Source organism: Anas platyrhynchos, chromosome 10 (genome assembly GCF_047663525.1).
Source record: "Anas platyrhynchos isolate ZD024472 breed Pekin duck chromosome 10, IASCAAS_PekinDuck_T2T, whole genome shotgun sequence".
Taxonomy (NCBI): Eukaryota; Metazoa; Chordata; class Aves; order Anseriformes; family Anatidae; genus Anas; species Anas platyrhynchos.
Genome location: NC_092596.1, coordinates 12,936,932 through 12,961,061, shown reverse-complemented (window position 1 = coordinate 12,961,061; position 24,130 = coordinate 12,936,932). Strand labels below are relative to the sequence as shown.

Genomic DNA, 24,130 nt, shown 5'->3' with positions numbered 1-24,130 from the left:
ACTTTTTTTTTTAAAAAAAAAAAACAAAAACTTTTTCTTTTTAAGAAAAGGGGGAAAGATTGAGAAAAATCCCAGTCTTATGGGATTGTCTCTCTAACCTTTCCTGTGTTTAAGATCTCAGAACCCAAATAAAAATTAAATTCTGCTCATGTTATTAATACAAAAAAAACCACTGATTTCTGAGGGACAATTTGTACAACAAAGGCAACCAGGAGTTTGTTAGATAACAGAAAATATGGTAAGCTATCATAAAAAAATATAAACTGCCTAAAGTGATTAAAAAACATTAATGTTTAACTACATTATAGATTCTCTTTGTCCTCTATAAAACTGTTCTGAAAGAGAATATTACAGGCGTTTAACAAAGTCTAGTTTCAGAAATATTATTGTACCAAACAATTTTATTTATACTTCATACAAACTTTAAGTCAACACTGGCTAATATTTTGACGTTGCCAAAGGTAAACAGATGTCATAAACAATAGTTTTCTATCATTTTACATTGGATTGGACTTTATAAATAACTTCTTTAATTATAAACTAATCTAGAATAGTAATGATTGAAGCAGGGTAAAACCAATACACTTTGTCTTCTTTATTTCAAAATAGAGTGATTATAAATACATTCTTCTTGTATTTCCTGCCTAACTCTTTGGATGCAACCAAAAAGAAAACAAACACAAACCAAACCCCCCCAAAAACAGCCACAAAAAAAAAAAAAAAGCAAACAAACAAAAAAAAATCCAAACCTCTCAGTGTGCTCATTTCATACATCAATGTACAAAACATGCAAAAGATATAATATATATTATACTATCATCAAGTTCTGGATGTCTTTTGTTGATTCAGAAACATTTGTTAACATTTTTCACTAGGCTATACCTTTTATAATTTATAATGTCATTATGGCTTTTTTCAAATAAAAATTATTTTTTAAAAGATGTTTTTATATTACATTTCTATATCGTTGTCAATCTTGAACACTAAATGCAAAATGTAGCTCATTTAATGGCCTTGCGTTCTTGTACCACAGTAGTTGCTTTCTGATAAAATTACACAATTGTGTTTTTTTTTTTTTATTTTTTCAAGGAAATGATTACACTTTATTAATTGCATTTAAAAATGGAAACTTCTTCATAATACAGTGAACACAACAGGTTATGTTAACACCATCGTTGATTTAGTTTATGTCTATGGGTCTTAACAGCCATTTTGCAACCATGCCCACTCAAACCAATATAACAAACAGACAGATCCGTAAAGCCACATCCAAAGAGTCACTTTCCCAGACAGACTGACTGTAGATTTGAATGGACATTACACTAAAACTGCTGTACAGACACATGCTGTTTTCAAAACATGGAGGAAATAAACTGACATTAAGGTTGCCATTCAAAGTAACAATATCACAGAAATATAGTGTTTTGCCAACTTTGCAATCTTTACTCACACTATTATGCCTATATAATGCACCATGTATGTAAAATACTCAGGAACAATTTCTACAGGAAGGTCCAGACTGTGCAATTTTTATTGATGCTGGTGAACCTACACTCAACTGCATAATCCCAAAAGAGCTACTGGACAACTCATGGGAGAAAAGCAACCAAAAGTTCATGGTTAGACAACTGGGCTCCATGTATTACACACAATACTTCTGTGCCTGCTCTTTTGGAAGTCAACAACAAAAATCCATCTAAGCCTCATTCTTGAGCAGGTATTTCATTATTAGATCAATAATAATAACTCCATACATGATTTAAGTTAAATTTAAATGCTTTACTGAATTGGGACCTCCATGAGGAGGAAAATCTGCCCCAGTGTAATGGTACAGTATAATAGCTCAGTTCTTCCTGTCTTAATTGGAAAAGCAAATACCGCAGACCAAGAAAAAAAAAAAAAAAAAAGGAAAAAAATAGAAAGAAACTAACTTAATTTATTTAGCTGGGGAATTTGGAATATGTTGAGTTAATTTGTCATTAACTCGGGGCAACACTTGCCATGAACATATAATTTTTTTTAACATCACTTAAATCTATTAGCTTATTTGCTATTTTTTCACATTTTAACACATTCCTCTAAGCAGAAAAGTATGGGACATGACAGTCTCTGACAGTGCACTGAAGCGTCAGAAGCCTTATGCTTTGGCAAATCCCTGTGAACCTTGACATATCCTCAAAGCCATGCAGGACTGTGCAGAGCAGTCACAGCGACCCATTATTCTCAGCCTGCTGATGGAACCATTAAGGTCTATCATGTCAATGCATCTTTAACACTCCTTAATCCATAGACTCTTGACACAATGAGCTCAAATATTTTCTTTCAGGTCTTGGCCATGTATTGTGTTACTGGCCAACTAAGAACATTTTATGTCAGAAATGCATATGTGCATAGTATCCATCTCCTGAATATCCCTGTGACAGCTTGAATGAAGTAAATTATTGTGCATAGATAGCAGCAGCTTTTTGAAAGAAATTCAGCCATTATATTAATAATTTTATTATCTGAAGTAATTTATATACTTCAGATTACAGAGAAAATAATAAAACAACCCTCTTTCTAAGTTACAAGAGCATAAACAAATGTCTGAAGGTAGAAAAATCTCTTTGTTTTCCTTTCTCTGGAATAAAGAAGCAGTGTGGGTTTTTTCTTTTATTTCTTTTAATCTTTGTAAAAATATACTGCAGGCTGTTTGCCAAGTATTGTTCCAGAATAAAAATTTTACAGCAGTGTCATAAAGCACTGAAATTAGCAGTTTATAATGGAAATAGCTGACACAGGCTTTTCCATAGTAGTATTGTTGGGTCTTGCTGTAATATTCACTAGTTCTGAATTCATGACAAAGATTAGTATTTACATCCTACTAATCTTGATTGATTTATGTATTGATTATAAAAGGTGAATGAGGGGAAAAAAGGGCTTTGGAAGCAAAGGAGTTAGAGGGTCTTATCCAAAGGTCAGTGAAGTGCATGGAAAAATTCCTGTTCATGTCAAGAAACTTTTGTTAATCTCATAGTATAGATTTTCTGTACGATGCTTTACCAACATATCTCCATTCTCATCTCAAGGTACTAGTGAGATAACGTGGGGATTTTCCATTCTCCTGACTACTTTCTTTTTTTCCTAGCTATTCAGATTCAGCTTTCATAAAAGCAAGTTTTTACTCTAGATAGGAAATACACAGTACTCTGAACTGAGACCACTATATTCATTTTACACTGTTGGTTTAAACAGAAGTCATTTGCCATATTGTTTTCTGTTCTGATCAGTTTTTCTGACTGACAGCAGACAGACGGATAATAAGAACAGAAAACTTATGCATATACAATTAAAATATTACCCTTACCATGAATTCCTGTAAATACATGTAGTGAAAAATATATAGATTAAGCTATAGAACCCTGAAAAGCAAGACAACTGATGGCAAATAATTGCCTGAGACACGATACTAAAAAACTAATGAATCTATTTCAAAATGCACCATTGGTAACAAATCTGAAATAAGATAGTATGCTAATTTCACAAGAATAGTACAGAACAATTTTATTATTATTATACCTGATCACTTAATTCTGGATAATTCTATACACCACATCCCCCGGCTTCTGTTTGGTATATTGTTCTGGTTTTATTTATATTGAATGATTAATGCATTGCGATCAGGAAAACAAGTCAGGCATATTAAATACATATTAAGGAGTATATATTTTCCTATTTAGTATACAAAGTATTTCATAAATATGAATTATATTACAAAAATAATTTCTGCTACGCTCACACAGTAAGCACTTTGACAATTTCGGACAACCCGTTAGAGTTGCAAGTGTTTCACATAACTGAGAAGGAACTCGAGTTTTAATTGGAGATGAGTCTTACAGCAGATTCTGCATAAACATCAAATATTTTCTTCAGATGCCACAAATACTGCAGAAGTCAGGTTGAACTGTTTTCTTACCTTTTTTTTTTTTTTAATTTTATGTATAGACATGTATGTTTCAAGTGGTCAAATTTATTTCATATGTATGTAATTCATGGTATATTTTAAACAAATATTTTCACAATTTAACATTATAATTCCAGTGGTTTCAAGATGCAGGCCATAAATGTAACCAATTTACACATACTATCGAATGTTCTCTCTTTGCATGCTTGTTACTTTTCAGATAATCTTTAAACAGTGCCATTACAACACCACAAAAGGATTACTCCAGTTCCACCAACTTAAATCCACGTGCAGGATGAAGGACCCAGCTGAGGTATGAACACCAGTACCAGGTTTCTTGTGTTTGCTCTAACAAATCACAAGGAGACGATGGTTTTGCATTTAAGGTACAAAACGTATATGCCTCTTGAGGTTAAATTCAGTGTAATGTGTATAAAGCATCCCTTTGGCAATAGAGTTTGCAGTATCCCTATAGGATTCCACAGGGTATGAGCTTTATGTAGTAAAATCTATTAAGGAGATTCTCCTCTACTTCACAAGTCATATGCAGCTACAGTTAATCAGACAACCCTGGATACACCTGCCTCTATGCCTATCAATATAATATAGTATTTGGAAGTTAAAAGTCAACAAAAGGCACTTTCATCATTAAATAAATGTCCTCTGTAGGCAATAAGATTGCATGATCTATATTTTATTCAAAGCTGTTTGTTCTTCAAGGACTTGAAGGTAGTCAGGTGAACCTTGAAGTTTAGCTTTTAGTTCAAAATATTCACTTTTCCTTTGTTCTACTACAATTTTACTATGATTACCACCTATTAGAGATTTCTTGTTTTTTTTGTCTTGTTGTTTCTCTGGGTAACGTATTTCAAAGCCACTGACCCCTATGCTGTTGTATTCTTTTTTACTTTCAAGGAAATTTTGAATAAATACATTGGAATCCCTCCCAGGGAATAACTCGTCCAGTTCATCGATTGTGCTAAGTCTTTTTCTTGTGTCCACATGCAATAAATCCTTCTCCTTGTCATTAATATTTCTCAGAATGACTTTTTGCCCTGGTGGATCAGCAAACGTGAAGCCCGTTTCAGACTCCTTTAAGCCACAAGTATGGCTTTTACTCATCTGCTCAATGGTTTGAGGAATGAAGGCCTCTGCGCCTAGTCCGTCTTTTTTGTTTGACTTGTGATCATGCTTTCTTAGCTGCAGTTGCATAGAACTGCATTCTTGATTTCCAATCCCTTCATGCTTTACAGTTGGTTTTTTGTTGCGACGAAGCACAAAAACAAGAAGACAAAAAGCAACAAACACTGTTAAAATAAGCACAACTAATATGCTTAAGATTAGGATGGACAATGGAACTGGGCCACCAGGAGGACTCCGAACCGGTCCCAGTGGTGTAGTAAAAGAGACAGCGGGCATGGGACTAGTGAACAGAGCAGATGGCTTGTTTAAAAGTTTAGGACAGAGGATCTCATTTTTCAGAGACTTAAGTTCAATGTTAGCAAACTGTACAGGTGTTTCACATTTTAATTCCTTCACCACAATACCTTCATTTAGTTTTTCAAGCCACAGTTTTAAAGCAACTAAATCACAAGTGCAGTCCCACGGATTACCTTCCAAATCAATTTGTGTAAGAGATTTTAGCTGATCAAGAACACCACTTACAGGTAAGTACATGAAATGATTGTTCCTCAGATTCAGCCTGGCAAGCGGTGCCCCAGCAAAAATGTATGCTGGCAAGCTGCGCAGAAGATTGTTGTTCAGGTAGAGCAACTGCAAATTTGGCATCAAGTCAAAGGTGCCTGCTAAGATTTCTTTGATGACATTGTATTCCAAATACAGATACTGCAAGTTGTGGAGGCCAGCAAACATTTCTGGGCTCAGACGCTCAATCTGATTGCCATTGAGATACAATCTCCGTAAATTTGTAAGGTTGCGGAAAACTTCTCCTTTGATCGCTGAAATCCGATTGCTGCCTAGATGTAGTAAATCCAGCCCCTCAAATTCAATGAAATCTGTAGTGTCCACATCCTTAATATAGTTGCCATTTACATGCAATTTCTTGGCATTTAAAGGTTTTGGTAGGAGTTCAGCCATTGACTCTATATTTCTTTCTTGGCAATTTACACTTAATCCCAAGTCTGAAGGATGTGTTTTGCAAATGCAGGGGACTGGGCAAGGAGTTAAAGGAGGCACCCTGGTCTGATAAGATACAATTTGACTGAGATTACGATTAGACAGTGCTTTGCCTGCTACTATCCCCGAGATCTTTGAAGGATTTGTAGTCTTCGGCGGCTTTGTGACTAATCTGTGCACTGATGTTTGAGTGGTGTGGCCATTTGGTGTGCTGTAACCAGGCTCCAGCTGCGAGGGAGGTAGAACACGCACATCAAAATCACTCCCTGTCCCCATGGAGCACAGCTCTTGCTTGTTGGTTTCTTTCAGCAACCTTCCATACAAGTCACTGGGAGTTTCACAGATAGCTTCTCCAATGTAGATATTATAGGGCATGTTCTCCAGCCATGCTTTCAAGGGCAACAAATCACAAGTACAATTCCAGGGGTTGTCTTCCAGCTGTAATTCGACAATTCGCCCAATGTGTTCCAGGACTCCAATGTATGGAAGCTTCTGTATTCGATTCCCTCGTATATCCAGATGGGTTAGAGAAGCAAATCGAAAAATATTATCGGGAAGGAATGAAATCAGATTGTCATTAAGGATAAGGACTTTCAGCTTGTGAAGCTTATTAAAGGCTCCCCGTTCAATAAACTTGATTAAATTGTAGTCAGCTTGGAGATACTCCAAGTTCTCTATGCCCAGGAAAGTGTCAGCTCGGAGAATCTTTAATTCATTGTTGTTCAAGTGCAACTGTTTTAATGCACTAAGACCCATAAAGGCCCCTCCCTCAATGTTCTGTAACTTATTATTACCCAATTGCAAGGACACTGCATGTGTGAAATTAAGAAAGGTATTTGGATATAGAATAATAAGCAGGTTGTTTTGAAAATTTAGGTGGTAAAAATTAGACCATGGTGGTTTAAGCTGATTTGGTCTGTAGACTGCAACCTTCTCACAGTTGACATAAAGTACATTCTCAACTGACACACAGGAGCAAACATTGCAAATTTCCACAGATATATCAGCATCTGCAGTTGTAGAAGAAACTGGAGATGACAGAACCAGAAAGAGCCACAGAAACATCTTCTTGTGATCAGCAAGCAACCTTAGGCTCCTGAACAAAGATAAAGAATCTAAAGAAGAAAGAAGGAAAGAAAAAAGAAAACGTTTTTCAGTTGTCATTGTTCCAAAAAGTCATTTGGGTTAAAAATTGTATTCCACTGAGCTACTGTACCTGCCAAGGATTATAGATAAACTACAAGCATTGAATTTAAAATAACATGAAAGATTTTAACAACCAAACAAATACACAGGAGCTAGAATTTCAAATACAGAATGTAAATCTCTGTAAACAAACACAAATAACTTTAAGGTCTGTCAAATATATTTCTATCTGTTGTACATGACAAACATGCATAGCTAACAAAGTAAAATAACCAAAGGAGATTCCAATTTTATGCATATTTACTCTCCTCAGCCCTGCACTGCTCATATGTTGCTGTGCGTTTCAGGGATATTAAACATAAATGCTGATGTTATGCATGCCCAAGCATCTAGGTTGGGAAAGCACCATATAGAAAGGATGAAGATGCAGGCACAGAAGAGAATGTCAATACTGAATGTAGGTATCTATAGCGTTGACGCATACAGGTTATCACTACAGTAAGAGTGAAATTCACTCAAGGGATACACAGGCATGCACAAATATAGTTTCTGTCTCTTGTTATACCCAGTTTAAAAGAATTGGTGGTACATTGATCACAGAAATACAATGAGTTATCCACAAAATGAGATCAGCTCCGGGTGACCAATGCAAGCACACAGATATGGAAGAAGCATGCACAGGCATACAGCCCCATCCCCCGGAATAACAATACCCTGACTTGCAGGGTATTCAGCCACAGTTTGCCAGTTTGACACTACTGAAACCTGCCTGAGAGGAACTTTTTTTTTTTAAAAAAAAAAACACAAACAAACAAACAAACAAAAAAACTTATGCAATTTGCTCTGATCCCTGCACTGATACAGCAGTGGCTTTCAAGAACCCTCCACATATTGTCAGGCCAGCTGAGCTGCCATTTTTCACGCAGAACTGGAGCCACAGCATTTCCTCTGAGTTAGAAGCTGGATTTCCCCCCCGTCCCCCTTTTAAAAAAATCAGTCAATAATCGATGCATTACTCCCCCTCTCATCCCACTCCCCCATCCCTCCCCCACCCCCAGCTTTCCCATTGCCCCATTTCCCAACTTGTTGTCCCTCTCAATTCCCGCTGTGGGAAGCCACCGAGTTGAAAGGAGGGAGCCAGGATGGAAGTGGAAAAAGCAGGAGCCAGCTGGAGGGAGGAGAATCGGGCTGGAGGGAGCCGCAGGGAGGAGAGGATGCGCCGGGGGACCTGGAAGGAAGGGAGGACAGAAGGACACGAGGGAGGGGGAAAGCGGAGGGAGCAAGGAAGGGAAAGGGAAAGGGATGGCTGAAGGGGTCAGGGAGGCCCCGGAGAGGGGCCAGAGGGAGCAGAGGGTGCGGAGCAGCAGCTGCTGATCCCCGCGGGCTGCCGGCCCTGCCCGCGGCGAGAGTGCCCGGGGGCAGCCCCGCGCCCCCTGCCCCAGCTCCCCCCGCCGTATCCCTGCCTCGCCCACGCTCGGGTCCCCTCCTCTTCCTCAGCCCCGGGGCCCCGGCCGGTGCCGAGCGGGGACGCGGCGCGGCGCTGGGGCGGCGAGCCCGGCCAGGAGCGCAGGCACTACCGCAATTTTTTGCCGCAACACGGTGGCCGGAGCCGGCTTGCCTGGTGCCGGCTCCCCCGTGCCGTGGGCGCCCCGTCGCCCTCTGCCTCCCGGCGAGGGAAAGCAGGCGGGGCGCGGGCGCACACGCTCCGCGCACACCCGGCGGCTGGGAGCGGGCACAGCGCGGCGATGCAGCCCGGCATCCATCCCTTCCACCCCTCCGCAACAAGGTACAGCCGTGTGCCCCCCCCGCTCCCCCCCCTCCGCCTCTTCCCGCACCTTTGCAAAGTCCAGCCCGCAGGGCATCCATCCTCACGCCCTCTCCCCCAGCCCCGCCGCACGGATCCTGCCCTCCCGTCCCTCCCGCGGCTCATGCAGCCCCGCCGGGGCTCCGGGAGGCGGCCGGCTGCCGGGGAGAGGCGAGCGCGATGGAGAGGGCTCCGGCAGGAAGCCACCGTCTCCTCAGCTTTGCACACCCCCCCCATCCCCCTTTTAAAACAGCAATAATCATTACAGTAGTAGCAACAAAACCTTCGGAATAATTCCGAGCAATTAAAACGCCACCGCAAACGCCGCGGCCCCCTCCCCGCCCGCACTCGCACGCCCGGCGGGGCGGCCGGCCGCCCCCGGGGACTGGGGGGGATGCTCGGCGGCCGGCTCGGCACCCTCCCTACCTCGGCGGCCGGGGGTCGTCGCGGCCCCGCCGCGCTCCGCTGCTCTCCCCTCGAAGTCTCCCCGCCGGCAGCTCCGCGGAGCCCCCCTCCCCCGGGGCTAGCACCCCCCGGCGGCGCCGGGTGCGGAGCGGAGGCGCTGCCCGGCGCTGCGGTAGCCCGGCGAGCTCCGCCGCATGCAGCAAGCGCCCCGCCGAGCCCTGCCCCGCCACCGCGGTCCTCCGCACACATGCGGGGAGAGGATCCCTCTGCACACGGGCGCCCGCTCCCATCGCACTGCTCTCGCCCACCCCTTGCACGCAGCAGAGAGCCCCCTCCCCTTCGCCTCGCACACAGACGCACACACGCTCGGAGAGGGAAGGAGACGCCGCTCCGGGGAGGCAAGCCCAGCACATCGCAGCCTCCAAAGCCTCTCCCGCACACGCCGTTACCTTTCCCGGAGAGATGCCGGGCTGCGCCCCCGGGGAGCTCGGGCGGCTGCGGCGGGGCGGGCGGCGCCCCCCGGGGCGGTGAGAGCGGCGGGGCCCCGCTGCTGCTGCCATGGGCGGCCGCAGCCACAAGTGCAGCCCGCGGCACAGCCGGGACGGGGCCAGCCCGCCCCCGGCCGCCCAGCACCGCGGTGCTGGGAAAGGCAGAGAGGGGGAAGGAGAGGAAAGAAAGGACCCCCCCTCCTCTCCTCGGGTTTTCTGACAATTCCCCCCTCCCCCGCCTTGAAACAAAAGTAGAGGTGGAAACTGAGTGGGCAGGACGGTAACATTTGCTGCATTCAATGTGAATCGCAATTATGGAACAAAATCACTGTGAGGAGACGTAACCAACCCGTTCTTAAGACAACGCGGCTATTTGTGCATCTTATTCTTTGTGGTTAGGTGAAATTCCTCCTCTGCTTAGGTAACAGCTGCAGTCTGATGAAAAAAAAATCCTCCAATGTTAGGCACTTGTGCAAAACAGATTCTGCTAATTTAGAACTCCTATTTACTCTCCATTTCATAATATGAGTTTAAAAGGTAACGAGTACCCCTGAACAAGGTGACATCTCTTTCCCAGGCAGAAGAGTCAGTTAACCAAATGAAATCTTGCAAGGGGAGTTCAACTGTTTGTCCTTTACTGTGAACGCTAACATAATTTCACACAGAAAACTGGTCATGTATTGCACCCATACCAGTGGTAGTTTGGGGTAGTAAACATCAAGGAATGGAAAAACAGCAACTGCTTTCTTCATTTACAGATATGAAATAAATAGCTTGCTCTGAAAGCTGTCTGCATCTAATTGAAATAATTGCAGAATGTTATTTTGCATTATGCGGATAGACTGATACCTGAAAACAAATGCAGCTGAGACATCAATAATTTGCATATCACAACAGAACTGAAAGTGATCTATGATTAATATTCAGCCAATTAAAAACTGAAGTCTTTAAAATGTAAACTCCCTTAATTATTGAACCATTAACAAAGTACTATTCACATAAAAGGGAATGCATGTATAAAAAGGGCCCTGTTTAGAAGGATTTGCTTATAGTTTAAGCTGTTTTTCTCTATTGCTTTATTTAAATAAACTTCTAGAATAGAGAGAATAGGTTTATAATAAAATTAATTTAGAAAAATATCTGGCTTATAAGTATATTTTAACAGGCACAGAAATGCAGGTGTACAGATGAAGGTGCCAGTTTTGTTTAACCAGCTATATTAAGCCGGATGTTAAAAACTTCCTTGCTCATTTAGTAGGTGAAACACCATAAAGATGATATCAAAGACAGATCCCTACTCCCACCACCATTCCTTGCTTAGAGACTGAATCAAAAGTCAACCAAGGAGCATAACAAAAGATCATATTTTGACCAAGTAAACCAAGAAATGAAGAAGCATTGAAGAGAACTGCAATTGCGCTATAACTAAATAATTCTTGATGTTTGTATTACAAGTGGCTATTGACAATGACATATGTTCATGATGCTGTAGAACTTATCTGACAATGAAACTTAGTTATGCAACACAATTTAATTGTTCAGATTTTAGTATGCTGTATAGTTTTTTTTTATTATTTCTGATTTGCAGTCATGAAAAATAACTCCTCCTCCAAATCTTATTTAAGTGGTTCTAAGCCACTTGTCCTAACCCACAACATGTCAGACTCACTAAGATTTAGGCTGATACATCAGGACAACAAACCAAACCAAACTGAGGATAAAGTATAATATAAGCATGAGCTTAAAGTCAAGATTGTGATCTAAGATGATTGCATGCTTAAGGAATAATTCAGTTTAAGGGGTTACATCCTAGAATCCTAGGGGTTGTACCCCCTTGAGATCTAGACTAAACTTCTGTCATCAACAGTAGAAATTTTCTAGGTAGCCTGGTGGTAGATAGTAACTGGAAGACAGAAGAGACAGAAAGGGCAAGTCAGACTATCTAGTCTGGTTTCCTGAAGTTTCCAAGATTACTTCAGGCTACACACCATGCCCATTATTGACATCTCTCACCTTTTCTTAAATGTCTAGTTGTGATGGAACCTCATTTATTCCTCTTGATATTTTTTTTTCTCTGGCCTGTCTGTTGTTTGCTACAGGAACATGTATTTTTCTTCAGTTTAGAAAAAGGAGAGCAAAAACTATCAAGCAGATAGATTAGTAACATGGTATTTTGCAAAGAGACGTATCAGGAAGAAGTGGAAAGGTGAGATACACCACTCCCCACTGAAGGAGACATGCACGAGTGGCATTCAGTAATAGTACAGTTAGCTTATAAATCATGTCATTACTGCATCTAAGAGAAGTTAATGGCAGAGCAAGGTAATTTTTACTTTTGGCTACTGAAATTCATCATGTAATCTGCTCAGAAACTATATTTAAACTTATTTATATTTTGCTGCCTTTCACATTTCTGTGAGAGCTTCTATATAACATTTTCCTTCTAAATACACAGACATGCTTGGTCACCTACCTCTCCCAAGTTACTTCTGGGCTGTTGCAAGAACCTTAAACTAAAACTGCATTTGATGTCTGTCAGGAGAAAAATCTTCAGCAACACAATCATCAAAATGCAGAGGCCAGTTGAAATGCTGAATGTCCTGCCCACAGCCCAAAACTTTGGAGAGCATTTTCCGTAAGCTGCTAATTACACAGGAACATAGGATTTCAGCTTAAGTTAAGGGAAGTACTTTTCAATGAATTACTTTTTTATTTTGACCACAGTAATTTTATGAAAAATGAACTGACAGGAAATGAGAGCTAAAAATCCTAAGCATTCTTTGGGAGATTTACCTGCACATTTTAAGTTTGCAGATGACACCAAGTTAGGTGCATGTGTCAATCTGCTTGAAGGTAGGAAGGCTCTGCAGGAGGCTCTGGATAGCCTGGACTGATGGGCTGAGGCTAACTGCATGAAGATTATTATCTGAACTGAGGCTGCATTTGTACATATGTGTGGGGTTGTTTAACACAATTGCTTACGTCTCATAAATGCTTATGTCCTGCTTATGGCTGCAAGAGCATCCTAAATGATTGTTCCCCATGTACTGAATTGCATGTTTCTGCTCTCTCCCCAGTTTGTCTGTTGCAATCCTGAAATTTAAAAAAGGGTTAGTACCCTCTAGTTTGAACTAACAAGAGATACTGATTGCCCACACACCTGTGGTTCTTGAAATCTGAAGACAAAGACTAGAAATTGCAATTACCATGACCAGCTGGGGAGCAGGCCTTAGTTGTTCATGCATTGACTTATGTGCTGGCCAGCTGTGAGCAAGCCTGGTGTACCCTGCTGCCAAAATCATACCTGGGAGAGAAGCAGTGTGCACACAGTTATGTTTGGGTTGCTCTGTTTGAAAAGGTTCATGCCAGAAGACGAAACTCTCATAAAAGTCACCACAAATTACAGGGAATTACTATGAATTGGACTCTAATTTATAATTATTATGTTAACACCACACATTATGCCTTCCTTCTCAAAAAGAATGATAAAGACAGACCAACAGTTAATGTTGTGATACTTTGCACAGGGCCCAGGTAGCAAAGAAACTATTTCATTTAAACACATGGGAAGCTGGTTAACAATGCTTTGAATAAAAAGTAAAGGCTCATGTGGGCTTTGTCTGCTTCTGGAGTTTCCATGGTTAAACAATTTCTGTTTAACAAGTCTACAGCATGTTTCTGCTCACAGATAAATCAGTAACAACTGCCATACTCAGCAAACAACAACCAACACAGCAAAATACAACAATGACTACAGAGAAGCATCTTATAATAGGGCTTCAACTGATAGGACATAGCCTTTTGAGGAGGAAAAAAAAAAAAAAAGGCAATAACTCTACTCATTGTCCTCGTCTCCTGTGTATTTAGCCAGACTGTCTGTCAGAAAAGGGGGAGGGAGAGCATCCTTGAAAACTCTGTATGTACTGGAGTGAGTCTCTGCATGTGCATCCTTTTAAAGGTACAGTGTGATAGGAAACAGTGTGAGTCTGAAATACACTGAAGGCAGAACCACTGTGAAAGAGTACTGTGCTAAATAAGGTGGAAGAAATGCTGTCAAATACACGTCTCTGCATGGCTCCATATTATTTCTACCTAACTTACTCCATTTTATCTAGGAGCCCTCTTCAATGTGCAACAAATAACCTATCACCTGCTCCAGGAAAACATCACCCAAGAAAACACTGACATATATGCATCCCTTCAACGAGGATTGGTAGGGGTTTTTCATTCCATTTTTTCCCAGTCATTTGCAATGAGTCAATTTCTTGAAAGTTTGATAAAGTAGGCATGCTGCTGGTATTGGGTCTGCTGACTTTGTAAACTCAGCCTGGGCGGATGTGCAGCCCCATAACAGTACTCTTGCCAGATATAATGGTCAGGGCACAGTGGGCAGGCATTTAAATTCATTAAATTGCAATATGCCAGTGCAGTGCCATCAGTACATGTTTACTTACTTTCTTTCTCTATGCTTGTTTACCCAGGGATTGTTTAATCTCTAGCTCACTGTTAGAAGCTCAAGCCAAGCTTGGCCTATCCTGCTGTCCACTGAGACAACGAAGAGTGTGAAATAAGAAGACAAAGAAAAACAACAACAACAACAAAGCAAACAAATAAACAAACCAAACAAAAACTAGTGGATGCAGAACTTATCTGAAATATTGCTAAGTAAGACTGCATGATCTAAGGTCAAATGTGAAACATAGAAGCAACTGCTGTTATCCTGCCTAACACTCTTGTAAACTGATTTCTTAGGAAAAGGCATATATTTACAGTAAGGATTCCATGCCACAAAACTCTGATATTATCAAATATTTCTGAATTAGGAAATAATACTATATCCTCCCTGAGTGAATGGCCTATGAAAATAATATAACAATGGTGATGTATTGCAGAGGAATACCAAGTTTAAGAAAATTTGACCCAGGTTGGAAATGATGGAGGACAGAAAGAGGTGCTCTATGAAGGAGAAAAAAATTATCATATGACAAGGCTTGTTTCTTTGGTTGCTTCTAGTAACATATCTTGTCTACTACAATGGAGCAGTTGTAGCTCTCTTTCATGGCATGAATGCCACAGCTGTTAGGCTTCAACCTGGTCAGGTTTGATAGGTTGAGGTCACATAACATTAACAGAATGTGAATAACTTATTTAGAATACTCTAATATAAATTCTCACTGCCTCAAGTTTTTCTCACATGTGAGACTATCCCTTATCACCTTCCAGAACTCCAGAAATAAACTTGTTACATGGATGAAGATGGAAGGTATAACCCTCTTATCAAGCTACCTGGAAGCAGAAAAGTCTCTTACTTTATTTCTTAGACAGTTCACGAATAAAGCTTCATGACAAAAGAGAATAAAGTGATTTTCATCCAGACTAAGTGTGGAAAAAAAAAACACACCTTGCTTTCATAAAAGCTTAAGCTGGTTCTGGATCTTGGATGAAGAGCCTCAAGCTGTGACTTTATGGAACAGGGAATGAGTACAGAGCAACTTGTTAGCTAACTACTGTGTCTCCCAGTATGCTGGGAGGGCCACCTCCCAAATACTGACATTCCTTTGCTCATCAGCTGAAAGATAATTGTGGCAGAATGAACAGACATCTACAGAAGAAGCCAGGTGCATTACATTTGGTGCTTGGTTTAGGGAATGACTTACATGAGGGAGGAAATATCTAAACCAAAATTAAGATATTGCATGAGTTTGCTTGCTGCTCTACTTTAATCTTCTTTTGCTTCTGGGGTTTCTTTTGTAGCTGCCCTAATTTCCTCTAAGTTTACATGTCCTATTAATTTCAGTGAAGACCTCCATGAAGCCTGAAGGCTCATAAACTGACAGACTTTCCATTACTGTTTTTAAAAAATAAGGCATACTCTAGCTTTCCTATTACCTGTAGCTTTTCACAAAGGAAGGTTGGACCACGGTCTTTCAAGAGAGCAGAAATCACAGCTACTTCATTAACTGAGTGGTGACATGTTCTTAAACCTAATGATTATAGACCACTGCTTATCTGATATAAACAGGCTTCAGGGAACAAATGCTGAAAAAGTAATCAAAGAAGAGATGTTTGCTTTGAACAACAAATATTTTGATGCCAAATCAGAATGTTCAAGGAAGAAACTGAGATTTATATGGACATCTCATCTTTTTCAAGAATGTCAGCCCTGCCTGGGTGGAAGGGGTTTTCTCATTAGCTGGCCGCTTCATATAGCTCTCTCCAAGGCCTAAACAACCAACTCAGAAAGTTACAATCCAGGTAAAATGAAATCTTAACAAAGGTTTAAGCACAGTAATATGTAGAGACAGCTCTGCTGTGTTCTCCACTGGATAGATGCACCAGGGAAAGGAAGCTGAATGATGAAAAAGAAGACGGAAAAACACAGAAATATCTGTAAAAAATTAAAGGTAGGTTTTGAGGTGAGTAAAGTGATTACTTGGGGCAGTGAAGACTTTCAAATGACTTGAGAAGACTTTTTTTTTTTTTTTTTTTCCTTTCTTTAACTCCCTACAGCTTACAAACTACTTCAAAAGAAAGAGAATTCTGATGATATAATAGTGCCTTGTAGTGCCTTGTAGTCATGGCACTGCTAAGGGTGTCCTAGCTTTTGACAACATGGTATGTCTGGCATCTACAGATAAAAGTGAGACAGGTGCCTAGAAAAAAATGACAGAAAAGTAGGTGTGTCAGTAGGAAAGGTCAAGCTCCATTCATGTTTCTATTTACAGGGCAGTTTCATGAAAGAGGCAAGATACCACAGACTGTCCTCACTATTCCTCCTTTTCATGTCCCTACCAGCCAAAGGGGCTAGTCATAGTCCTCCCTTGTGCCATCTCTGTCATTTACTAGAGACTCCTTGAACCACTCATTAACCTCAAAATATTTTTATTTTTTCCTTCTCATGGTTAGGTTAGTTTTCAGCCAGATTAGGGAATGGGATTGGTTTATAATGAGGTCCAGTAGGTGTCAAAGCCTAGCTCCTTACAAGGTGGGAGAGACATGGAAGGATGAACTGAACTGAACACTAGCAACAACACATATTATATCATTTTTACAATGTCCTTTGCAACTTCACAGTCATATAAATACAGGGGAATTCAATTTTAATCAAAGTTTATATAAAAAACAAAAGAAGGAAAGTAAACTCTAGAAGAGTTTGTTCCACTAGAACAAGGTCCAGATTTTCTCACCCTTGGGCCCTTTAACATTTAAAAAGGGAAGATACCTTTTCTCCCCACGTGTCCATGATATCTAATTTTCAGAAGAAACATTTATGCATATTAACAAAATAGTGAAAGATCAAGAGAGATTTATGTGAAAAGTCTAAATCAATGCCTGCATGATGGAAACATCACGGTATAAAGGAGAATTCTAACCTTATTTGAATCCTCTTATGATGAGAGGAGGATATGCCTGTAGAAACATTCTGTATAAGCAAAGAAATCAAATACAATGTCTTTGCTTAATCTCAAGATCTGTGACCTGAATGCTCTTCTGACATACAACATTTCAGGTCTTTTCAAAGATGTGAAGTTATAACCTGCCAGACAAATCGAAAGCCAGCAAGCTCTGAACATAAGGGGAGATGTATTTAATGAAACAAATGATAAAATGCATTAGCACATGTTGCCGACGGAAGGAAGACCCAGCACATCAATATGAGTGAACAGTGAACTTCAACTTTAATGGATAGCTCAGTCGCCTTTTATCTAGTTTGAACATAATGAACTCATACATATTGCAGAAACTAAGCTCAGGATTGGTTAACACTTCCCGGGCTTTTTCGTCTGGTCCTCCTTCTTTTGGCTACCTGTCCCACCTTAGGGACTTTCCCGATGGCCCAAGGGCATCGTGTCCTTGAGCCTGATTGGCCCTCAGCCAGCTGCATACGTGCCAAGGCTCATGTGAGTTGAGTACGGTGCTTCACCAGCCCATTGTCTCCCAACTGCTCAACATTCACATGTCCTGCCTCACTTAACGATTCCTCCACAAGCACATCCATAAAATAAGTAAGAAGCATTGCAAAAGGATTAAGAAGAAAAAAACCTTGACGTATCTTAACAAGAAGACCCTAGCAGGGATCACATAAAACAACTGAAGAACAGACGAGCAGCTGGAAAGAGCAGCAGAGGGGAAAGTTTTAAGAAGCGTGTACAGAATTTAGGAGGTTGGCTAGGAGTGTATGAATAATATTCAGATAGACCTTTATCCACTAATGGAACTGACGGCAGCTGACAATTATAACAACAGTAATGAACCTATCTTATCCATTTTAAGACACCTTGTATGAGGAATTCAGACAGGGGAAAAAAAAAAAAAAAGATTATTCTTTGGTTAGTTAAAATATCATAACTTCAAGGGATTCCCCTTCTGTTCACTCTAAATGGAAAATATACAAAAGCATGATAATTGCAGAACATTTAAATAGGTCATTTAAAATAGATTCTACAGAGTGAGAAGGGAAAAAAAAGCCCTCCCTACTTTAAAGTCATTTTTGAACAAAAAAGGAAGAGGATTACTTTCTATTATCTTCCATGCTTTAGAAGACCAAGAAAGCCTGTAGGTTTACTTTAGAAAGCCTGTAGATTACTTTATATGGCTGCTTTGCCTTAAGATTAGCTGAAATGTGATGTCTTCTTGATGTTTACAGATGCCAAGAGATCTAAGACATCTAATTTTCCCCCTGTTCAGTTTGTTCTGAATACATACTGTCTTGACTTCATGCCTTTTTCTTACCCTATTTTGTGCCATTTTCTCTATCCCAAGACTGTTGTCATTCCGGTGTTTACTGAAAGAAGCTTTCATTGATGTTGCAATGGATATCACTAGATTATAACTTCCCTTGTCAGCATTCCCATTAATAACTGTAGCTTTCATGGGGGTCCTTGAAGTAATTTTTGGACAAAGTCAAGGTGTAATGCATCTTTCACTGAAGCCAATGAAGTCACGTTTCATTTCGTTTAAAATGAGGGTTTCTGATGTTTTCTTATTTTAGTTAAAAGATACACGGCGTAATGTCTGTTTGAAAATAAACTTCCATTTCCTATGCAAATCAGGATTTGTTCGTACTGTAAGTATATAAATTGGTAAACTAATAGCATAAAATTCTGTTCAAATATTGCTTACATCCTCAAGTCTCAGCTTGTTAGTTCTGACTGGTGCACAATATCATAAAACATTCTGAAAAGGTTTGTATCTCCATCTCTTTGGACCTTTAAATCTGCTGTATAGATGGAAGGTCAATATGGATACATGCATACAGTGGTCCAAGTTTCAGCTGAGGTCACTGGTGAGTGGGGGTGAAGCTGTCCTTTAAGTTTCAACTTGGCATCTGATTTTTTGAGACCAGCATTTAGTAACATTTCTCCACCTGCACCCACATCTAACCGGGCATTGAAAAGTGCAATTTAGGAGCCAGAGTACAAAACAATGAAGTCAGATAAACTCAGAATGCTCAGTCAGACTGTTATCCAATTTTTGGAAGTAGTTATCTATCCTGCATTATTGTTCTGTTTAGTTCAGGCCTAATATCTCACTAACATCTTATCTTGTTTTTATTCATGTATTTGTTTTCTAAATCATGGAAGAAGACTATCTCAATTCCAGAGATTTACTGAATGGTTGTTAGAATATAGATATTTTTTAGTCTACCAAAGCCATGGTATTTGAGAATCAGTATTTCCTAAATGCATCATAGAGCCTAAGAGCTGAATTTTATGGCCTTTGTTCTGTCAACAATCACCTTTGGATTTATTTCAGATGATGTGACATCTCTATCATACGAAAAATCCCTACCCAACATTTAATCATTTTGTTGTATTTCCCTTATGAGTTATACTGTAATTAATTAGGTATATTAAAAGGAAATATTTTCAATAAAAACTAATTTTCAGCAGTACTTAATACTAAGCAGAACTGGTATCCCTGAGGTAGAGATGTCAGATACAAAGTACAGGAGATCAGAGTGGGGAAACCTACTCCAGAACATTTATCCTGGGACTCTTACGTGGCATCACTACACAGTTCTTTCACAAAGTGTCATTAGGTTCTGAGCTCCTTTCCCCAGATGAAAGAAGTACAGAGCTAACATGTATGTTGGCTTTGTATATTTTACAAACTTTCTGCATCTGAAAAGAATTCAGGAAGAAAATAAACAAACATTTGGAACAAGCAAGCAAAACAGATCAGAAAACACACTGACAGTTCAGTTCAAATCACTTGAAACTTTACCAATGTTTATAGCTAAAATTTAAAATTTAGAAAACATTTTCATTTTCTCTGACAATAAATATTACAAACTATAATATTCATCTCAGCTGATAATGTTCTTTACGGCACATTTTATAAATCAACACAGTTCTCTGTTTTTAACTCCTTATCACTGAGTCTCAGAGGAGAATGAGAAGAACAGGGCTTGAGCCCATTTTTTTAAAACCAGGTGTAAGAAAACTCTTGATGCAATGGCAGGCTTTTGATGCAGGCTTTAGAACAGATTCCGATCTGCAAGTGTCTCTAGTTGCCTAAGTCACCTAACTCTTATTCAGATGTGTAATTTCATTAAAATTTATGAGAATTAGGTATGTTTTTTTGTCTTACTTGCCTTTTGGGGGAGGGGAGAGAGGGGAAGACAAACATTGGGTATGGTGGTATAATCTGATCAAGGATTTCAGTTTTCAAATTCCCTACTATTAATTCTTTGTTCAAGTCACAGTTTCCTCAGCAGGGCTGCACACATCTGCCTTTATGCTGGTCTGTCTGACTAGAAAATCACATCACTTTTCTTTGTGAACTACTTTGAAGGTTTCAAGTGACAAATAACAGGGACTTTAATCCTCTCTTTTTCCAAACAATTTGTAAATCAGAACCATCCAAACACATGTGCAGTGAGAGAGTACGGCCTGTGGTTTGAAGAACGTTATGGTTCACTGCATCTCTCTGAAGTACTTTGAGCTCACATTTCTTAGATTTCATTTCAACAACTCTCTTGTATTCTCTCCAGCCTGCTTTTCTGAAGAGTGGAGCAGCAAACACAGATACACAGAACAACACTTGATAAGACCATTTGTTAAGTAAAATTCTCATCATTACATTCTTGCAGCTTCCTATGATTATGTATAGGTTAATCAAAGACAATTACAGAGCCCTAGTGAAGCTGCCAAAAATCTATTTGGACACACAGAGGAAGACCATATTAATATATACAAAGGCAAGTGTTACATTCTTTGAAATCATTATTTTCACTGCAATGAACAGTAACAAAACTAGGTTTTGAGAAAGGGCAAGCAGTGATTTCTTTGGTGAGTTACTGTTCATTTAATGGCTCCTTAAAAATGATAAGTTTTTCACACTACAGAAAATTGCCTTCCCTTGTATCTGTGAGATAGCATTCTAGCAGTCTGGAAAATGCCCTGGGGGATTGCATTTGTGTTGAAAACACAGTGGGTATCTGCATATCACCGCACCAGGGTGGCCCTGAGACTCTCCCTGTGACCCAAATTAGGTAATAAGCAGACAGCAAGTGGATGTGCTGAGGCATTCATTGTCAGTGTATGGAGCTGGCATGTGCATGATATACAGCCCATGTGCAAGGCACCCAGGTGGGTAGGAGGTGATGGTGAGAGCAAGAATGTTTTGCTCCTGGTATAGGCAGAACTGCTCCAGTTTTGCATCTGCTACCTCATTCCTTAACCTGACACTTGAGTGCCACAAGAGAAGAACCTAACCTGCACTCTTAGTTCTGAGAAAACAAAAGCTCTACCTGTGCTTCTAGATAGCAGATTTTGCTCCCCATTGTGGTACAGGATCAATCAATGTAGATTCACGGCCCAAAATTGTACCTTACTGTGACTTAAGCTCCTCTTGATGTCAAGAGGTGCTTAATATTGGCAACCCATTTCCCACCCACCTTCTAGCCCCACTTTGAATCATTATCATTACGTGGTGTTTTTTATTTTTATTTTTTTTTTTTTTTTTGTCGGTTTGTTTAAAGGGTAGAAGAGGTAAACTATATGTACAACAGCAAATCTAAGATGAAAAAAGCTCTTAGATAAAATTGGACTGCCAAAGTCAGGGGAAGGAAATTATCTGCAAGTACTTTACCCTGTCACCTCTGCGAAATGGAGGAATTGTGCTGGGAGTCAGCTGAAGCAACTGAAAGTATCTTGCATTTCCAGCTGAAGGGAAAGAACTGGAAAGGACAGATATTCCAGACCTGCTCCAGATTTGCTTATTAACCTAGTGCCACCATTTCATGTCTTCCAGAGAAACTGGAGTTGGAGGCCTGGAAAATCTCTGGCAGTGAAGTTGTGCATTTGGGTCACTGAAAAGATTGGAGTCAGTAGCTGAGCACACTGCTGTCACATTTGATGTGACTGAATCTGCCAACATTCCTGTTTAGGAATCTAGGCCTAGGCCCTTCTATAGTAGCAGACAATCCACACTTCCTGCAGGGCCATTTTTCTCACCTTGAGCAGTAGGGCAAGACTCATAGGCCATTGGACTCAAACTCTGAGCAAGTCAGAGACCATAGCTCATAAAGCCTTGTTTGGAGTCTAAGAACAGGCTAATCTGCCTGAGTAGATATATGAAAACTATTGAAAGGCATTAACAATCTCTAAACCAAAACTCTTTGGTGAGACTTTAACTCCTAAAAGTATCTGTTTTGGAAGTGTAACTTTAATGCTTTGGGGAATGTTACTGTCTCTCCAACTTGTGTGTTAATGCCTATGAATGTCTACTACACTATCTACCATTGCCAGACCCTGTGCAGTGGCACCCCCTGTCCCCACCCAACTCCCCCCATTTTTATTGTTCAGCATGCTGTCATACAGTATGGGTCTTCCCCTTGGCCAGTCTGGGACAGATGTCCTGGCTCTCTCCCCTCCTAGGTTCTTGTGCAACCCCAAACTCCTCCCTGGCAAGGCAGCATGAGAAGCTGAAAAGTCTTTGGCTTAGTGTAAGCACTGCTCAGCAACAACTACATCAGCATTATTCACATCCTAAATCCAAAACAGCACCATACCAGCTACTAGGAAGAAAATTAACTCTATCCCAGCTGAAAACAGGACAATTATCAAAACAAATGACTGCTAAGATAGCTAGCATGACTTCTAAGCTGTTCCATGGGGTAAAAAATGAAGAACTTTTCAAATAGCAATCATTGTTAATTATATAGGAACTTGTAAAAAGGCAGCAATGAAATTAAAATAGGAACTCGATTTAATATACTTGAAAGTCCAGGCATTAATATCTAATTGGGAGGAGCTTTGAATTACACAGAAGCAAGTTCCAGAACTGGTTTCTTATTATTCAGCAAGCAACTTATTTGCAATATTTAACAAATCAGGCATTTGATGAATAATTGTTGACAGATCTTGTCTGCTTCACTGCTTTTCACAGAACTGCAACAAGAAAGCTAGACACAGCATATGTCTAGGAGGTCCCACAAACTTTCTTATGTTTTTTTACACTTGATTTTTGAAATCCACCAAGGAACTATTAATATCGTCACTTATACAGAATTGCCTGTTAATAGCTCTAGAAACTAGAAACCTGCTAAACAGTTCTCTGGTACTGTTGCAAGGAACTGTTTGAAGGGCTCTGTGTCCTATAGGACTATATGTTGACCCAAATCCTGCCTTCAGTTAACACATTAATATACAACATCTGTACACAACTTGCCACCCACATTATGTAAATGAAAGTAGAGTTTTCCCCCTAATAATAAGAAGGTAGAAAAGCTACTCTTTGCAACTTACACTATTTGTAATGTTTCATTCATGAACAAAATTATTCACAGTATATTTTTTAAGTGTTCAGCCCTTAGATAATATTTAGTATTTGGTAACTTCTTGTGGTTTCATCTGATAAGAATCTACTTCAATTTGCTCAGATCTTGCAGAGTGTCCTCAGTCAAGATTTGGGCTCTGAAGAATAAGGAGAATAACATCATGCTGTCACTGAGTGGTGGCCCTGCAGCTAGTCTACTATGAATTGCAGAGACCTACAGAGCTGAAAGGTGACTAGGCATGGGGAGGAGGATGAAGGACCACCTATCAAACTAGTTACAAACCAAACAGCATCTGGGGGCTGGCCACAAACAACAGGGGAAAAAAAACTTCACTGAAGTCAGTTTTTAATCAGTAGTCAGCTAGTTCTGCGTGCCTAAACCAAGCTTCCTCTAGCTGTACAAGAGCTTGTTGTGATCTAGAA

The 24,130-nt window shown here is 40.2% G+C and overlaps 1 protein-coding gene and 2 long non-coding RNA genes across 6 annotated transcripts in view; 2 read left to right on the top strand and 1 right to left on the bottom strand.

Moving 5' to 3' along the window:
* LOC140003294 (uncharacterized) overlaps positions 1-4,285 on the top strand; it is a 49,070-nt gene extending 44,785 nt beyond the window's left edge. Inside the window, exon 3 of the long non-coding RNA XR_011811671.1 lies at positions 4,164-4,285. This is a non-coding gene — a long non-coding RNA (uncharacterized lncRNA). The remainder of the gene's footprint in view (positions 1-4,163) is intronic.
* Positions 581-10,017, bottom strand: SLITRK4 (SLIT and NTRK like family member 4). 4 transcript variants are annotated; one of them, XM_027465201.3, is made up of 2 exons: positions 9,884-10,017; positions 581-7,194 (listed from the first exon to the last, which is right to left on the bottom strand). In XM_027465201.3, the coding sequence occupies exon 2, from the start codon at positions 7,142-7,144 to the stop codon at positions 4,631-4,633; it is 2,514 nt and encodes an 837-aa protein (XP_027321002.1). In that variant the 5' UTR covers positions 7,145-7,194; positions 9,884-10,017; the 3' UTR covers positions 581-4,630. The 4 variants fall into 4 exon arrangements, with proteins under 4 accessions (XP_027321002.1, XP_071899028.1, XP_027321001.1 ...); XM_072042927.1 differs by lacking the exon at positions 9,884-10,017 and adding an exon at positions 9,795-9,873; XM_027465200.3 differs by lacking the exon at positions 9,884-10,017 and adding an exon at positions 9,456-9,615.
* LOC113844732 (uncharacterized) lies at positions 8,735-20,375 on the top strand. Its single transcript, XR_003499516.3, has 3 exons — positions 8,735-9,011; positions 14,038-14,135; positions 14,404-20,375. It is a non-coding gene; the product is annotated as an uncharacterized lncRNA (long non-coding RNA).
* The last annotated feature ends 3,755 nt before the right edge of the window (positions 20,376-24,130 follow it).

Excerpts from the sequence above, each read along its gene's own strand:
- SLITRK4 (XM_027465201.3), bottom strand. The coding sequence starts at position 7,144 with ATGTTTCTGTGGCTCTTTCTGGTTCTGTCATCTCCAGTTTCTTCTACA.